At 35.1% G+C, this 14,212-nt stretch overlaps 3 protein-coding genes across 8 annotated transcripts in view; 1 reads left to right on the top strand and 2 right to left on the bottom strand.

The window, feature by feature from the left end:
• The window catches only part of LOC107751234 (coiled-coil domain-containing protein 50-like), a 22,221-nt gene extending 18,325 nt beyond the window's left edge, over positions 1–3,896 (top strand). The window contains exons 6-12 of one of the 3 annotated variants that reach the window (XM_016566902.1): positions 1,202–1,304; positions 1,395–1,480; positions 2,194–2,253; positions 2,460–2,576; positions 3,205–3,320; positions 3,419–3,513; positions 3,591–3,896. In XM_016566902.1, the coding sequence (XP_016422388.1) occupies positions 1,202–1,304; positions 1,395–1,480; positions 2,194–2,253; positions 2,460–2,576; positions 3,205–3,320; positions 3,419–3,513; positions 3,591–3,739 (726 nt within the window). In that variant the 3' untranslated portion in view covers positions 3,740–3,896. Of the gene's footprint in view, positions 1–1,201; positions 1,305–1,394; positions 1,481–2,190; positions 2,254–2,459; positions 2,577–3,204; positions 3,321–3,418; positions 3,514–3,590 lie in introns of all 3 variants that reach the window. The other 2 variants (XM_016566901.1, XM_016566900.1) reach the window with 2 other exon arrangements.
• Positions 3,897–6,697: 2,801 nt separating this feature from the next.
• On the bottom strand, positions 6,698–11,094 carry LOC107751232 (tumor necrosis factor receptor superfamily member 26-like). Of its 3 annotated transcripts, none has more exons than XM_016566897.1 (7): positions 10,667–11,094; positions 9,253–9,375; positions 7,959–8,096; positions 7,840–7,881; positions 7,569–7,610; positions 7,073–7,204; positions 6,698–6,987 (listed from the first exon to the last, which is right to left on the bottom strand). In XM_016566897.1, exons 1-7 carry the CDS (start codon positions 10,794–10,796, stop codon positions 6,857–6,859), a joined length of 738 nt encoding a protein of 245 aa, XP_016422383.1. In that variant the 5' UTR covers positions 10,797–11,094; the 3' UTR covers positions 6,698–6,856. The 3 variants fall into 3 exon arrangements, with proteins under 3 accessions (XP_016422383.1, XP_016422384.1, XP_016422385.1); XM_016566898.1 differs by having other exon boundaries at positions 6,698–6,984; XM_016566899.1 differs by lacking the exon at positions 7,569–7,610.
• Positions 11,095–11,561: 467 nt separating this feature from the next.
• LOC107751172 (protein FAM83H-like) overlaps positions 11,562–14,212 on the bottom strand; it is a 13,407-nt gene continuing 10,756 nt past the window's right edge. For both annotated transcript variants that reach the window (XM_016566798.1, XM_016566799.1), the window contains exons 9-10: positions 13,343–13,525; positions 11,562–12,225 (exon numbers count right to left, since the gene is read on the bottom strand). In XM_016566798.1, the coding sequence (XP_016422284.1) occupies positions 12,037–12,225; positions 13,343–13,525 (372 nt within the window). In that variant the 3' untranslated portion in view covers positions 11,562–12,036. The remainder of the gene's footprint in view (positions 12,226–13,342; positions 13,526–14,212) is intronic.

Below are 14,212 nucleotides of genomic sequence, written 5' to 3'. Positions count from 1 at the left end.
TATATATATATATATATATACACACACACACACACAACAGTTCTTTCTGGTCCTCGAATCTGATTGGCTGAAAGCCTTTTCCAGCGGTGTGATATTCTAGTGATAACAGAACTTTAATCCACTTTTATCCACTATAATATTATAAATAATACTGTTTTTGTGTCACGGAATATAGTTTTAAGAGTGTTTTAGGCGAGAATGTACTTGTTTAGACTTCAAATATGAGGTTTGTTAATTAAGATATTGCTAAGATATAAACTAAGATATAAAGCTTCAATGTTTCTGGAGATGTGAGTTCCACATTTGTTTTGGATAAATCTAACGGGCAGTCTTTGGTCTTATTAATCTATTTTTTTGTTCCAGAGCAAATAGTTTTGGCTGAGGGCAAAATCTCATCACTTTATTGTTGTCTCTTTTTTATTTACACACTTGTGCCATCAAACTGTTGTATAAACGCAGTATCATTGTGTTTATTGCTCATATATATATATATATATATATATATAAAAATATAAAATTATCTGAATTGTGAGATATAAACTTGATCCAATTGATCCAAACTCATAATTCTGTGAAGGAAAGTCAGAATTGTGAGATGAAAAAGTCCAAATGACTTTACAGTTTCAGTAATGATTTTTATAAAGCTTGTTTCCACCATGGGATAAAAAAGATAATTGCAACTCTTTATCTCACAGTGCAGATATTCTTGCAATTCTGAGGGAAAAAAGTCAAAACTGTCAGGTATAAACTTAGAATTGCAAGATGTAAACTTGCAATTCTGAGAAGAAAAGTCTGAATTGTGAGATAAAAATGTATTTTTTATCCCGTGGAAGAAACTAACTTTCATAGAAATCAATGTACAGTATTACTAAATAATATATGTTATTGGTTTTATTGTGAACGATCTGTGAACGTTAAAGAAATAAATGCAAAAAGTAACAGCTTTCCTTTTCAGCTGATGCCACCAAGCCTTCTTATTAACTTTTCACAATCCAATCAATTCCCAATGAATGAATCCCAGAAGTCCCAGCTCACGCGTTTCAGACTGAATATCCTGTTTCATGTGGAAATATGTCACATTATGGACGTGCTGTATGTTTTTTGTCGATCTTTCCAGATATGGTTCCAGTCTGGACTGTTAAAACACAACATGCTTCAGTCGGCTTTATTATTGAATGTGTGTAAATTGGTTTCTGAACAGGAAATCGCTAAACAGCTACAGGAAGAAGAAGAAATGGAGATGAGACGGCAGAGGGCTGCCGCTGGTTACAATGACAATGACTGTGTTTCTCCGCTCTGTGATGGTAATTTTTTATTTTTTATTTTTTTTACAAATGCTTGAATGCATGCATCACGTTGCACAACTGCGGCACGTTTTGATCTCTTTCCGTCAGGCTTGGGAATCTGGGAGCAGGTGCTTCAGGACGCTGAGCTGGCCCGTAGACTTCAGGAGGAAGAGGATATGCTGCCTCACAGAGAGGTACATTATATGAAAGTGTCGTGACATGTGGCCAAGTATGGTGACCGTATTGTGACCCATACTTGGAATTAGTGCTCTGCATTTAACCCATCCAAAATGCACACACACACCGTGAACACACACCCGGAGCAGTGGGCAGCCATTTATGGTGCGGCGCCCGGGGAGCTGTTGGGGGTTCATGGTATTGAAGGTGGGTGAGAGTGCTGTACATTCACTCCCCCCACCTACAATCCCTGCCGGTACGAGACTCGAACCCTCAACCTTTGGGTCCGACTCTCTAACCATTAGGCTACGACTTCCCCCTATATTGAACGCATTTTATTTGCTTACACAGACACTTGATGTCTACTACTCGAATCCAGCTTGATTTCGGACCAGTTTTGGGTTCGTTTTTTGATCTATACCTTCAGATTTGTGCAGGCTTTGGTACCTGTATTACTTTGTTTTTAGAGATTGTGAGTGTCTGTGCATTGGTGGCTTCAGGTTTGGGTTTGCCTCAGTCTTTGAATTTGACAGTATCTGAAGGAAATTTCATTTGAAATTAAAATCTAAAATTGAATGTAAATGCAGTCCTCTAATATACCAGTGTTGTTATTGTTAGCCAAAACTATTAAAATATTGTTAATTGAAATAAAAAAACCCTTCATAAATAAATATTAGATGAGAAACTTCAACTTAAAAAACTTTAAAAATCATGTCTTTTTGTTCAGCAGTTTCCTCAGAGCTCTGGATCAGAGGTGGACTTCATTGTGGCCCAAGTAGCCCAAGATGAGGTAAAAACATCATCAGGATAACTGGACTGATAAACAGATTGATAACAGTTGTAATATACAGCTCCATATTTGCTTGTAATGGCGATTATAACATTAAACATCAAAGGTTTAAACTACTACTTCTTGATTCTCAAACGTCTAAGTAAATATCAGCTGTGATGTCGCCCCAAATCTCTGTAACTTTGCTGTACATCAATGCTAATCAGGAGATCGCCCACTACATGCAGCGCCATCAGAGAAGAGTCGAAAACAGACCACAAGACCTAGAGATCCAGACCAGACCTGCTGAACCAAGAGATGAAGGAAACACCACAACCAGGAAGGTCTGAATGAACCGCATTCATTTAATGAAAACACAACACACATAAAAATATGATTACAGCACAAGATGATTTTCCTGATAACCTCAAGCGTCTTATTGCTTTTATAGAAGACTTCTGCAAAGTAAAACATGTAAATGCATAAACATTTCCAATATAAGTTTCTGTATTATATGGCTTTTTTTTTGTGAAAAAAATGGAAGCTTATTTTCACCACGGGATAAAAAAAAATTATTTAATTGACTTCATATCTTGCAATTCTGACTTTTTGCTCAGAATTGAAAGTTTATGTCTTGGAATAACAAGTTATAAACTCACAATTGCAAATTAACATCTTGTAATTCTGAGAAGAAAAGTCTGAATTGTGCAATTCTGAATTTACATCTCACAATTCTGGCTTTTTTCTTAGTATTGTGAGAAAAAAAATCTGAATTGTAAGAAAAAAAGTCACAATTACCTTTTTTAATTTTTTATTCCATTTTGTAAATGGGCTTTGCTAATTGTTTAACTTTTTCCACTTAGTTGATGTGGAAAGACATTTAATTTGCATTTTGTTTCACATTTCTGTTTTGGTGTAAATGGACATTTTGTGATTTTGTTTCACTGTTTGGGCCATGTGGTCCAATTTCAGGCTCTTCAGATGTTGCGAGAGAGGCTGAACTCAGACGGACTGCATTCACCTGTGGAAGAGGAAGACTACACCATCGAGAACCATCTTGCAAGCCCATCATGCACATGCACTGCGCTGTGAGTCACACGTTCTTTATCACACATTCACACAATGTGCCGTTTCTCAAGAACGCCTTTTAACACTCACTGTATCTTTGCACTTCATCTCTGTTCAGTCGAAACCAACACATACACAATATTGCAGAGGAACTGGACCCAACGTTCAAGGCTAGGAAGCGCGAGAGCCAAATTTCCACCAGCCCCCCGTCAGGTATGAGCACACTGTTATATAAGAAAGTTCAATAACTGTATTTGTGCCACATCAGCAGCCATTTCCTGTTTTTTCAGCAGGTCTATGTTTGACCCCTCGTAACCCGCACAGTATCTTTTATGACTATTTACCAGAACCCACCTTCATACCGCCAACTAAACGGCAGAGCGACAAAGCAGGACGTCACAAAGCCAAAGACAAGAAAGAGAACTGTAAGCAACAGTGAACATGTGACTAACTTAGTGTTGTCTTTTGAGTGCCTAAACAAGTATTGTATAATCCAATTGAAGGACATCACACATGATGGCACCAAGGGAGATGTACATAATTAATGATAAACACTAAAATACATTGAGTCAAAGTTACTTCATTATATGAAGAGTTCATTGATAACTCCATTTTTATTTTTTATTTTCAGAAATCACGTTTTTTTTATTGCGCATTCCAAGTAATTTCAATCAAACTGCAGTTGGGTTGTTTTGATTAAGTAATAGAGTGAAAGTAGCCTTGTCACCTGACCTGAATACAGCGCGCTGATTCGCTAAAATGGACTTATCGGCTTCTGTTCAAATAAAACGGCTTCTGCAGTAAACCGTGAACTCGCGATGCCTTGAAAGTGGACAGAACCGGCTTTTTTGACTAAACGTGTTTAGGGTTCAGGTCGCGCTATATGTGGAAAATAATGCACGGCAATCAGCTCTTTTTTTTTTTTTTAAAGTGGCGTTTATCGGTTTTTGCAAATGATCTCTTCATATGGTGATTAAAAACCTGTTTTGCAAATGTTTGCAGTGACAGGTGTGTACAACATGGTCATTTTTTAATCTCTGTTGCTAATTGTACACCTGCATAACAAACACTAGCACAGAGTGCTGAAGGGATGATGTATTTTTTTGTAGGCCAAAGCTCAGAAATGAGTTCGAATTTTAGCATTTATGGTTCTATCGTCCGTCGTCAGTGGGGTTTTGGTTAAAGGCAGGGTAGGCGATTTCAAGAGACTAGCAATAGCAAGCTAGCTTTGAAAGCATAAGACCCCACCCTCCCTGCAAATCACTCTCCATAGCCACGCCTCCTCCAAAACACATGACCGCGCACAGGCAGACCAGAGACTAACCAGCGACACGATGAGAGACGGCATTGGTGGAGGGTCAGATTACCTCATGTCTCATTCACCGGTGAGAAAACATATTACAATAAAAATGCCTTCCATTCTCACTCGGTCTGCAATAGTGTAATGGAACGCGCTGATGACGTATCATGTCTGCGCGAACAGGGTGAGCAGAGGTTTGCAAATACATCGGTTGACAGGCAGCTAGAACAGCCTATTGTAGCCCTTAGACTGAGGGAAATGATTGGATGAACACTTTATGGTCCTAAACCTTCCGCAGACGATATAAATACATTTAGAGCACTTAAAGGGTTAGTTAACCCAAAAATGAAAGAAGATGAACAAAGGCCTTACGGGTGTGGAACGTCATGATGGTGAGTAATTAATGACAGAATCTTCATTTTTGGGTAAACTTTAACTTAACTTAACTTTTAGTGATTGCTATCGGGATGTGAAGGGACTTTCAACCAGCATAACAAAAAAATGTTTTTGAACCAAATCACCTACCCTGCCTTTAAATGCATGTATTAAAGATTTTTTCATCTTCAGGTATTTGTTTAGTCATTTAATAACATCTTTAACTAAAATATTTTAAAAAAACGTTAAAAAAAAACAAGTTAATTGAAGGAGAAGACACCATATATCTTGTATTTTTTATGTTTGTATAATGCCTTATTTCTGCTATCTTTGTGTTGTGCCGCACAATCACCTTATTTCAGCATTTTCCAAGTGCGCATTTGTTTTGGAAATGTGTGTTCCTCATTTTCAGTTCTTAAAAAAGAACTGCAAATCTGTGTTTACTGATATTATTGGGAAGCATTCATCTGAAGGTCAGAGGTCAGAAAAGACCCTGAGAAAGTCTTTTACCAGAAAGTGAAGATTCAGGGTTTTTGCAGTTGGAAATTCGGTGGATTTAAATTAATGCTATGCAGGGGAATTCTGATGGTGTTGAAATAAAATATCAAACACTGTCACATCCTGACAGCCCACAGAATTTCAGGGCAGAGGTCTCTGCACCCCCCACACACACTGTAACCTTTTGTGCATGTGTAGCACGGTGATGACATCAGCTGCATGAACGCCTCTCTTTTCAGAAAGGCTAAAGAGCAGCTGAATTCATGCTGAGTTTGCAGATCTCATATTTGAGGATTTCTTTTTTTCTTTTTCGTATTATGTTAACATCTTTTCATAATAAAAGTCATCAGAGCACATTTTGAGCATGAATGCCTCTCGTCTTTTCCTCATTTCTTAAATGACAAAAGGCAACCGAGCTTGACGGTTGAAGGTCTCATTTTTTAAGATTTTTTTTTTGTCTTTTGTAATATGTGTTAACATCTTATAGGCCTGCATTTGCATAATAAAAGTCATCTGGGCACATTCTGAGCAATGAATGTTTCTCTGTTTTGAAAGGCTAAAGAGCTACTGAACTCATACTGAGTTTAAAGGTCTCATATTTGAGGATTTATTTTTATTTTTTTGTAATATGTTTTCATAAAAGTCATCTGAGCACATTTTGAGCATGAACACCCCTTTTCTTAAACGGCAAGTAGACAGCTGATCTTGTATTAAGTTTAAAGGTCTCATATTTGAGAATTGTTTTTCTTTTTTGTACCATGTGTTAACATAGATGTTTTCATAATAAAAGTCATCTGAGCACATTTTGAGCATGAACACCCCTTTTCTTAAATGGCAAGTAGACAACTGATCTTGTATTAAGTTTAAAGGTCTCATATTTGAGAATTGTTTTTCTTTTTTGTACCACGTGTTAACATCTTAGATGTTTTCATAATAAAAATCATCTGAGCACATTTTGAGCATTAACACCCCTTTTCTTAAACGGCAAGTGGACAACTGATTTTATATTAAGTTTAAAGGTCTCATATTTGAGAATTGTTTTTCTTTTTTGTACCACGTGTTAACATCTTAGATGTTTTCATTATAAAAATCATCTGAGTAAATTGAGCAAGGTTTGATTCTGAGTGGTAAACAATTTTAAGTACAAAATGTATTGTTTCAGAGCATGGGCTTAATATGAAAACATGGTACGTTCAACAACATCTTAAATACTTCAGCTGCTTTAATGGCAACAAAAAGTCACAAACATCATGAATACAGTATTAATGACAGGATTCCAGTAGAATACAGTAAATAAATTACACATTACATAGACATTATACATATCTGCATATAACTACAAATGAATGCTCATTTATGTTCAGCTTGCTACACAACACAAGTTCATGCTTCCAAAGGGCCGATATCCTGTGAGACTAGCGAGGTCGTCGAACTCTGATTGCTGCCGCCGCGTTCCTGCTGAGGAAAACAGAAGCTGGGCTCATCAAGAAGAGACGCTTGAGTCTGTCCTCCTGCTGAGCGAAAGACACACAGAAAAACATGGTTGTGTTAGGAAACCTATATGCTGAATAACTTAAGAAAACACACAAATATCTTTACCTGCAAGAGTTTCCTTTTCAATATGGGGTTTATGAGTGGCCTTTCTTCTTCTCCACTCCAGGAAGAGGATTGTAGCAACAGGTATCACTAAGCAGATGAGCGCGAAGATGATGAGAATAGCAGCAGTGATCTCTGTAGCAAAGAGCAACAATGAGTCAGTCACTTTAAATGACCTTTAAAGATGCTAATGGAAACCAAATTTATGGTTTTACATCTGTTAAAAGGCAACCTCTTATCCTCTTAAAAGGTAATATCTTAGGTCATGCAACTGTTCAGCAAAAGTGAATGAATAATAGTTTTTTAACAAATTATAACAGGTCAAATTCATGAAAAATGTAGGTACACTTTAAATAATCCATATGAATTTTGAATGAAAGACCCGTTCAGGGTGTTCAGAATCCTTCTGTGTTGTTAGGGCCCAGTGTTATCCGTGAGGTCAGTTTGAACATGTGGTCGTTATTATGCCCACTTTGCTATTTATTTCTGTCATACTTACTGCTTTCTGCGTCACGTGCTGGCGACACTTTTGGTTTGATATCTTAAAAGAAGAAAGATCTTGCAGTCAGATTCATATTAGTTATTAACAGGTCAAATTCATGAAAAAATGTAGGTACACTTTCAATAATCCATATGAATTTTGAAAGAAAGACCCATTCAGGGTGTTCAGAATCCTTCTGTGTTGTCAGGGACCAGTGTTATCCATGAGGTCAGTTTGAACATGTGGTCCTTATTATCCCCACTTTGCTATTTATTTCTGTCATACTTACTGCTTTCTGCGTCACGTGCTGGCGACACTGTTGGTTTGGTATCTTCAAAGAAGAAAGATCTTGCAGTCAGATTCATATTAGTTATTAATATAAATCCATAAATATGAATCCAGACTCACTTGCTGAATTGGGCTGCTGTCCATTACCAGACTCTTTAATGCAGCGAAGGCATTTGTCATTTGCACATCGATATCCCGGTATACACTCACAAACTGTGTCACTGCTGGCGGTGCAATTCACCTTCACCCGCATTTTATCTGGAGCAGAGGAGAGGAGCGAGACTTCATCAAAACACAAGCAGCTACATTCACAGCACTGCTCCAGTTTTCAAATCTGAATCCTATCTGTTACACTTGACATGATCAGCACAGAACCAAACGCCTCACCCTGAATCCGTGGCTGTTCAAACTGAAAATCATCCACAGACGTATGTCATGATGACAAAACCCCAACACACAATTTCGTGAAGATAAAATTTCCAATTTTTGGGTCAGTCTATTAACTATGGAAGCTTGTTTTGAAAGGGTAATGGCAAATCACAATTTTTTAATCTCATAATTGTGACGTTTTTCTCAAAATTATTACTTTACATCTCACAATTCTGACTTTTTAACTAGCAATTATGAGACGAAAAATCCGAATTGTCAGATATAAATTCATAATTGCAAGAAAAAGTTACAAATGTGAGGTTAAAGTCGCAGTGGCCTTTTTTATTCCATGGCGAAAAACAAGATTGATTTTTTTCCCCCCTTGAAACTGCGATTTTACATCTCGCAATTCTGATTTTTTTTTTTTGTTCTAAGAATTCTGAGATTATTAAGAATTATATAGTTTATATTATATAGTTAACAAGAATTATATCGTTTATATTGTGCAATTCAGCAGACTTCTCAGCGTTGCAAGTCAAGTTAAAAAGTTGTGAGAATTGTGGCATTTATACTGTATATATATATATATATATACCTAGGTATTTGTATTCCTCCAATAGCAAGAGTGCAAGAGTCTGGGGCGTGGCTTCTGTAGCAGGCTGAGTCAAAGGTGTTTAACCAGTGTGGTAAAAGAAACTCGTGCTCAAGCAAAGTTCGAAGACTTGCCCAAATACACAGAGACAGACAACAGGTTAAACACTGCCAGTGTTTTTACAGGAAGGAGGAATTTGATGGAATGTTTGGGTTTCTTCTCGACAGGTAAACTGCAACCTGATAAAGCCCTTTCCATAAGACCCACCCACACCTCTAAGTAGTATACTGGGGATTTTGGGAAAATAATCGGAATTTGTCAGTAAAGGGCTCTTTTGGCATTTGTATGGTGATGCGCAGGACACATGGACATGCGGCAGTATCGGACATCTTGGACGTGAGTACGGGCTGAACATCAGTTAAAAAGAAAAAATATATTCATTAAATGCTGTACCTGAACTACACTGCTCACAGATCTTACACATCCACTGGTTTGTGTTGGTGGTAAAGGTGCCTTTTTCACAGGGAGTACATAAAGTGTTTGGATCTGAACCACAGGTAGACACAAGACGGTTTCCTGCAACAAACACACACATACACTTTGAACATCTGCAAATGAATAAAGATTTAGTATTAAAATAAATAAATAAATAAACAAACAATAAAACATTGAGATATAAATGGATGAGGAATATTTAATATTAGGCACCGTTTCTAGTCGACTAATAAATTAATGAGTGGCATGAGTGACTCAAGAATTAGAAATTTATAGTTTGTTTTTGATTATGCTTATTTGTAGTAAGAAAAAATAATTTAATCAACGTAATTAAAATAACAAGTTAATAACATCATCACAAGTGGACTTTTGAACATATCCTACATCTGATGAAGTTTCCTTATGGTGAAGATTATGCATCTCTGATGCACGATAATCAGATCGAAAGTAAACCTTGATATGCATCTTGAGGATGAATGAGGCCTTCAGATGTGGTTTTTATCACATGATCACACTTTATCATGAGGGGAAACTGAGACACTATATCAGTCTTCATGTGTATTTAAAAGCAGACTAAATACTGTGACCTCTATTTACATTGACTCGAGCGGTGTTGCTTGTTGCACTGCCATCAATATTATCATTTATCACAGTAATTCTGTGTCCAGATTGGTGGTTTAGTCATTTCGAAACACTTTCTCCATCACAAATCAGTAACTATGTATTCAATTCTTACATCTGAGCGTCTCATGAAAATATAAAATAGCCTGCATTCAAAAGTATGCATGACAGAAATAAATGGAAATTGTCGTCTGGTTTCCATTTGTTATTTACATTTATGTTTTGGTGTTGCTTTATAACACATTGTTATTAATAGAATTAAAGTAATTAAATCATCATTATTTCCATTGAGAAAAAACCCAGGCATCTCTCTTTACATAAAAAAAAAATTTAATATTAATAAAAATATTACATTTTACATTGTACTCTCTAAGAATACCATGGCACCAGGTGTTGTTTTTCCTCTCTTCTTTTGTTTTTCCATCTCTTTTTACCCATGCATTCATACTTTTTTTTTTTTTTTTTCTCTTCAGTTTTTTTACTTCATATCAATACCGATATTTTTTTTTTAACCAAAGGCCTCTTTCATAAGCCCCCAGCTTGGGGCTGACAAAAAATCTGTATGGTTTCAATTAATTATTTTTTCTTTCCAAAATTTGTATAAAATTATTCCTACCCACAATCATAATCCTTACTGTACAAACATGAATCTTCTACATCAAGCAAAAATAAAGGCAAAAAGTAAATATTTATCCATTTTCTTTTCGCAATCATTTTATCCCAAAGCTAATCATTCCTTTTCAAAACTCACCTGGTTTACACTTTGTGCAGCACACATTTTCCCGACTGATGTCAAAGTCCTGGCATCCAGATTCCACACGGTGTCCTGCAGCCAGAGCTAGGACAGCCACAGCCAGGATCAGTCCATAGAGCAGCTTCATCCTCCAGGACACGTCTGTCTTACACACTTCACACACACACGCTTCTCTGACAGATGCTGAGAATAACGATCGTCTCTAGTGAGCTGCGTCTATACAGAGTCTGAAGCGCTCACACGTGAAACCGGATTTGTAAGTTCCTAAACGTCATAAATAAACCCACATGTACACACACCCACCCACACAGGCGCATAAAGTGTGTTTGACTAATGACTCGTCAGCTTTCTTTTTTTCTTTTTTTTCATATATGATGATGAGCCAGTTTAAAAGTGCGGGGATATTCCTTTCTCTGCCTTTAGTAATAAAATAATGATATAAATAATAAAATAATATTTTATATCAGGGATGATAATATTTCAATTTTTTTTTCTTCAATATTTAAATATTTAAATCTATTGTCACATAACAAACTTTTTTATATTTCTGTTTAATCTTAGCAGCCCATCCAGACAGATCTAATGATTTAAAGTCAACATGAAATTCAAATTGACTCTACACTTAAAATAAATAAAATAAAAATAATAATAATAAAAATGGAGCAGGATTTACTTTGAAACATTTTTCACTCGAAAATTGCTAGTAAATTTTATAACTAAATGACAAAGAAACATCAAGTAACACATTGAATTACAGTAAACATACAATTTTGAAGTAGAAAGACTGTAGTATTTTATACTCCAGTAAATTTTAGTTTTATTTACAACTTTGAAAAAAATCTTTTTTTTTTTACAGTGTATTTATTCATTTATTATTCCTAATCTTATTTTGAATGATTCATCAGTGCATATTATTTCAAAGAAGAAGAAAAAATCTAAATTAATAACGTGTTTTCCGCCTCTGAAACAATTGTCCTTTTCGACCAATGGATGGACAAAATTTCATATTGACTTTAAACACAGCATATTTGAATAGAAAGAGCCAGCCTCTAAAATTCTTTGTGGTATTCGATTCTATAAATGTAGTTCAAATGAAGGTATGTCTTAAACGATAGGCAGTATAAACAGCTGGCATTTAAACGCAGTGACAGTCCATCACATCTTTCAATAACACATTTAAATCAGGCATATATTAATAGTCTTATTTTTCAAGTGTAACATCATTGCTGATGAATATTTATTTTCTGTAAGCAGGAAAACCCCCTTTTACCTGCAGCCCTGTTTATTACAGTAACATTTACATATTTAAATATGTGGGAATTATTGTAACACTGGTGATGTCATTGCCTGGGCTTTCCTGCATAACATCAGTGCTCCTCCTCACTTCTATGACTTCTGAACGGAGCCCTCCATGTCTCCCTCTGCAGGCCAAATTTGGGAGTTCTGAAACCCGGTGTAAACACGCTGGGCATGCTCCTCAGCAGTCCCGATTTAATCTCATCGTTTCGCTTTTTCATAAGTGCCAGAGCTGGAGTCAAGGGCAGGTTATCACAGTTCTGAAAGACAATAGCAGTGGGTCATTTCTTAGGGTTCTAAAGGAACATCTGGCTCACTTAATGACTTTGAGTGTGGGAAAATAAAATAAAATAAAATAAAAAATGTAAACATTTTGAATGAAATTAAATTTGATTTATATTACATTTAAATGATGATGAACTTCTGATTAGGCATTAACAATGCAATTAACGTTATTGCCTTAATAATGTGTACATGACCAATCCTACAATAGCAAGAGTTTTTGATAAACGATCACAGTAATGTAATGTTTAATTTAAAATGTATGTGTTGTTGTTATACACTACCATTCAAAAGTTTGGGGCTGGTAAGTTTTTTTTTTAAAGTTTTTAAAAAGAAGTCTCTTTGGCTCAACATTTATTTGAACAAAAATACAGTAAAAACAGCAATATTGTAAAATATTATTACAAATTCAAATAACTATTTTCTATTTTAATATATTTTAAAATATAATTTATTCCTAAAATGCAAAGCTGAATTTTCAGCATCATTACTCCAGTCTTCAGTGTCACATGATCCTTCAGAAATTATTCTAACATGCTGATTTGCTGCTCAAGAAACATTTCTTATTATTATAAATCTTGAAAACAATTGTGCTGCTTATTTTATTTTTTGAAATTGTGATACATTTAAATACATTTATTTCAATGTAACAGTGTAGTATTTAATGTAATTTTGTAATCAACTTTGTAATGTAATCAATTTATTTCACCCTTATTGAATACAAGTATTAATTTCTTTAAAATGAAAAATAAATAAATAAATCTTACGGTCCGTATACAACAACGGACAGTGTGATGTTGTATATTTTAAATCTAGAATACTGTTCTTCTAGGCTTCTGTTGTACATGTATTTACTGTAACATGTTTTCTGTTTACTGAGGAATAAGTTATAACTGACAACATGCCACAGATGTGGTTCATGGAAATCAATTCCAAATAACCATGTTCCAATAATAATGGTCTGAAATATGCCTGAAATATCAGTGGTAACGTGACTGTTTTTATGACTCTTTTAGGGCTAATTGTATGTTTATCTTTTTTCCCAAAAGCTGCCACATAAAATGCGTATGAATGAGAAATCTTGATCTCACTTACGGTGGTTCGAGCGTTTGATGGCGTGTCTGAACGCTGTAGATTGAGCTCCAGTGTGGATTTGCTGACGCCCGGCGCCTGGTTGTCTGTCCTCTGCTGTCCTGAGGAACTCGCACGTGCATTGACCCGTTTAAGAATGTCGCTCAAAGTGCTGAAAGTCTTGCTCCGTGACAGTTCTGACGGCTTCTGTGAGAGAAAACAAAACAGAATTTAGAACAGAAATATATATACATATATATATATATATATATATATATATACACACATACATACATGTACATATATATATATATATATATACACCAAAGAATTACCAAAGAATTAAATAATGACTTTTATAATAGTAGATTTTAATATTTTACACAAAGTTAACATTTAGTGTTAGACTGTGATGTCTGCTCTGCATTATACATACTTACATATACAAAATAATATAATATTTAGTCAAATTCTGCTGCTTATCACTACCATTTAAGGTCATTTTTATATGTTATTTCTGTTTAAAATATTAATTGTTGTTTAAAATTGTCATGAATAATTATTTGGAAGGAAGAATAATAACTTTTTTGATCATTTAATATATTTTTACGTTTTTGTTATGTAAAGCTAACATATAGCAAACAGTGATGTCCGCAGTGCATTTTTTGTGGCAATATACAAAATAATATCACAAAATATTTATATAATATTTAGCTGTTTATGTGAGGTCAGTTATATAAATTATGGTTGTTTCTAGTTTTATTGGTAATTTAACGCAAAATTTTCTGTTCAAATGCTGCTTAAAGTTGCAATTCTATAATTGAGAATTTTTTCTGTGTGCATATATATATACATATATATATATGAAGAGTTCATTTGCAAAAACCAATAAAC

This window comes from Sinocyclocheilus rhinocerous, unplaced genomic scaffold (assembly GCF_001515625.1).
Source record: "Sinocyclocheilus rhinocerous isolate Xijiao unplaced genomic scaffold, SAMN03320098_v1.1 scaffold362, whole genome shotgun sequence".
Lineage (NCBI taxonomy): Eukaryota > Metazoa > Chordata > Actinopteri > Cypriniformes > Cyprinidae > Sinocyclocheilus > Sinocyclocheilus rhinocerous.
The sequence above is the reverse complement of the archived record's forward strand: the minus strand, read 5'-3'. Positions and strand labels throughout refer to the sequence as shown.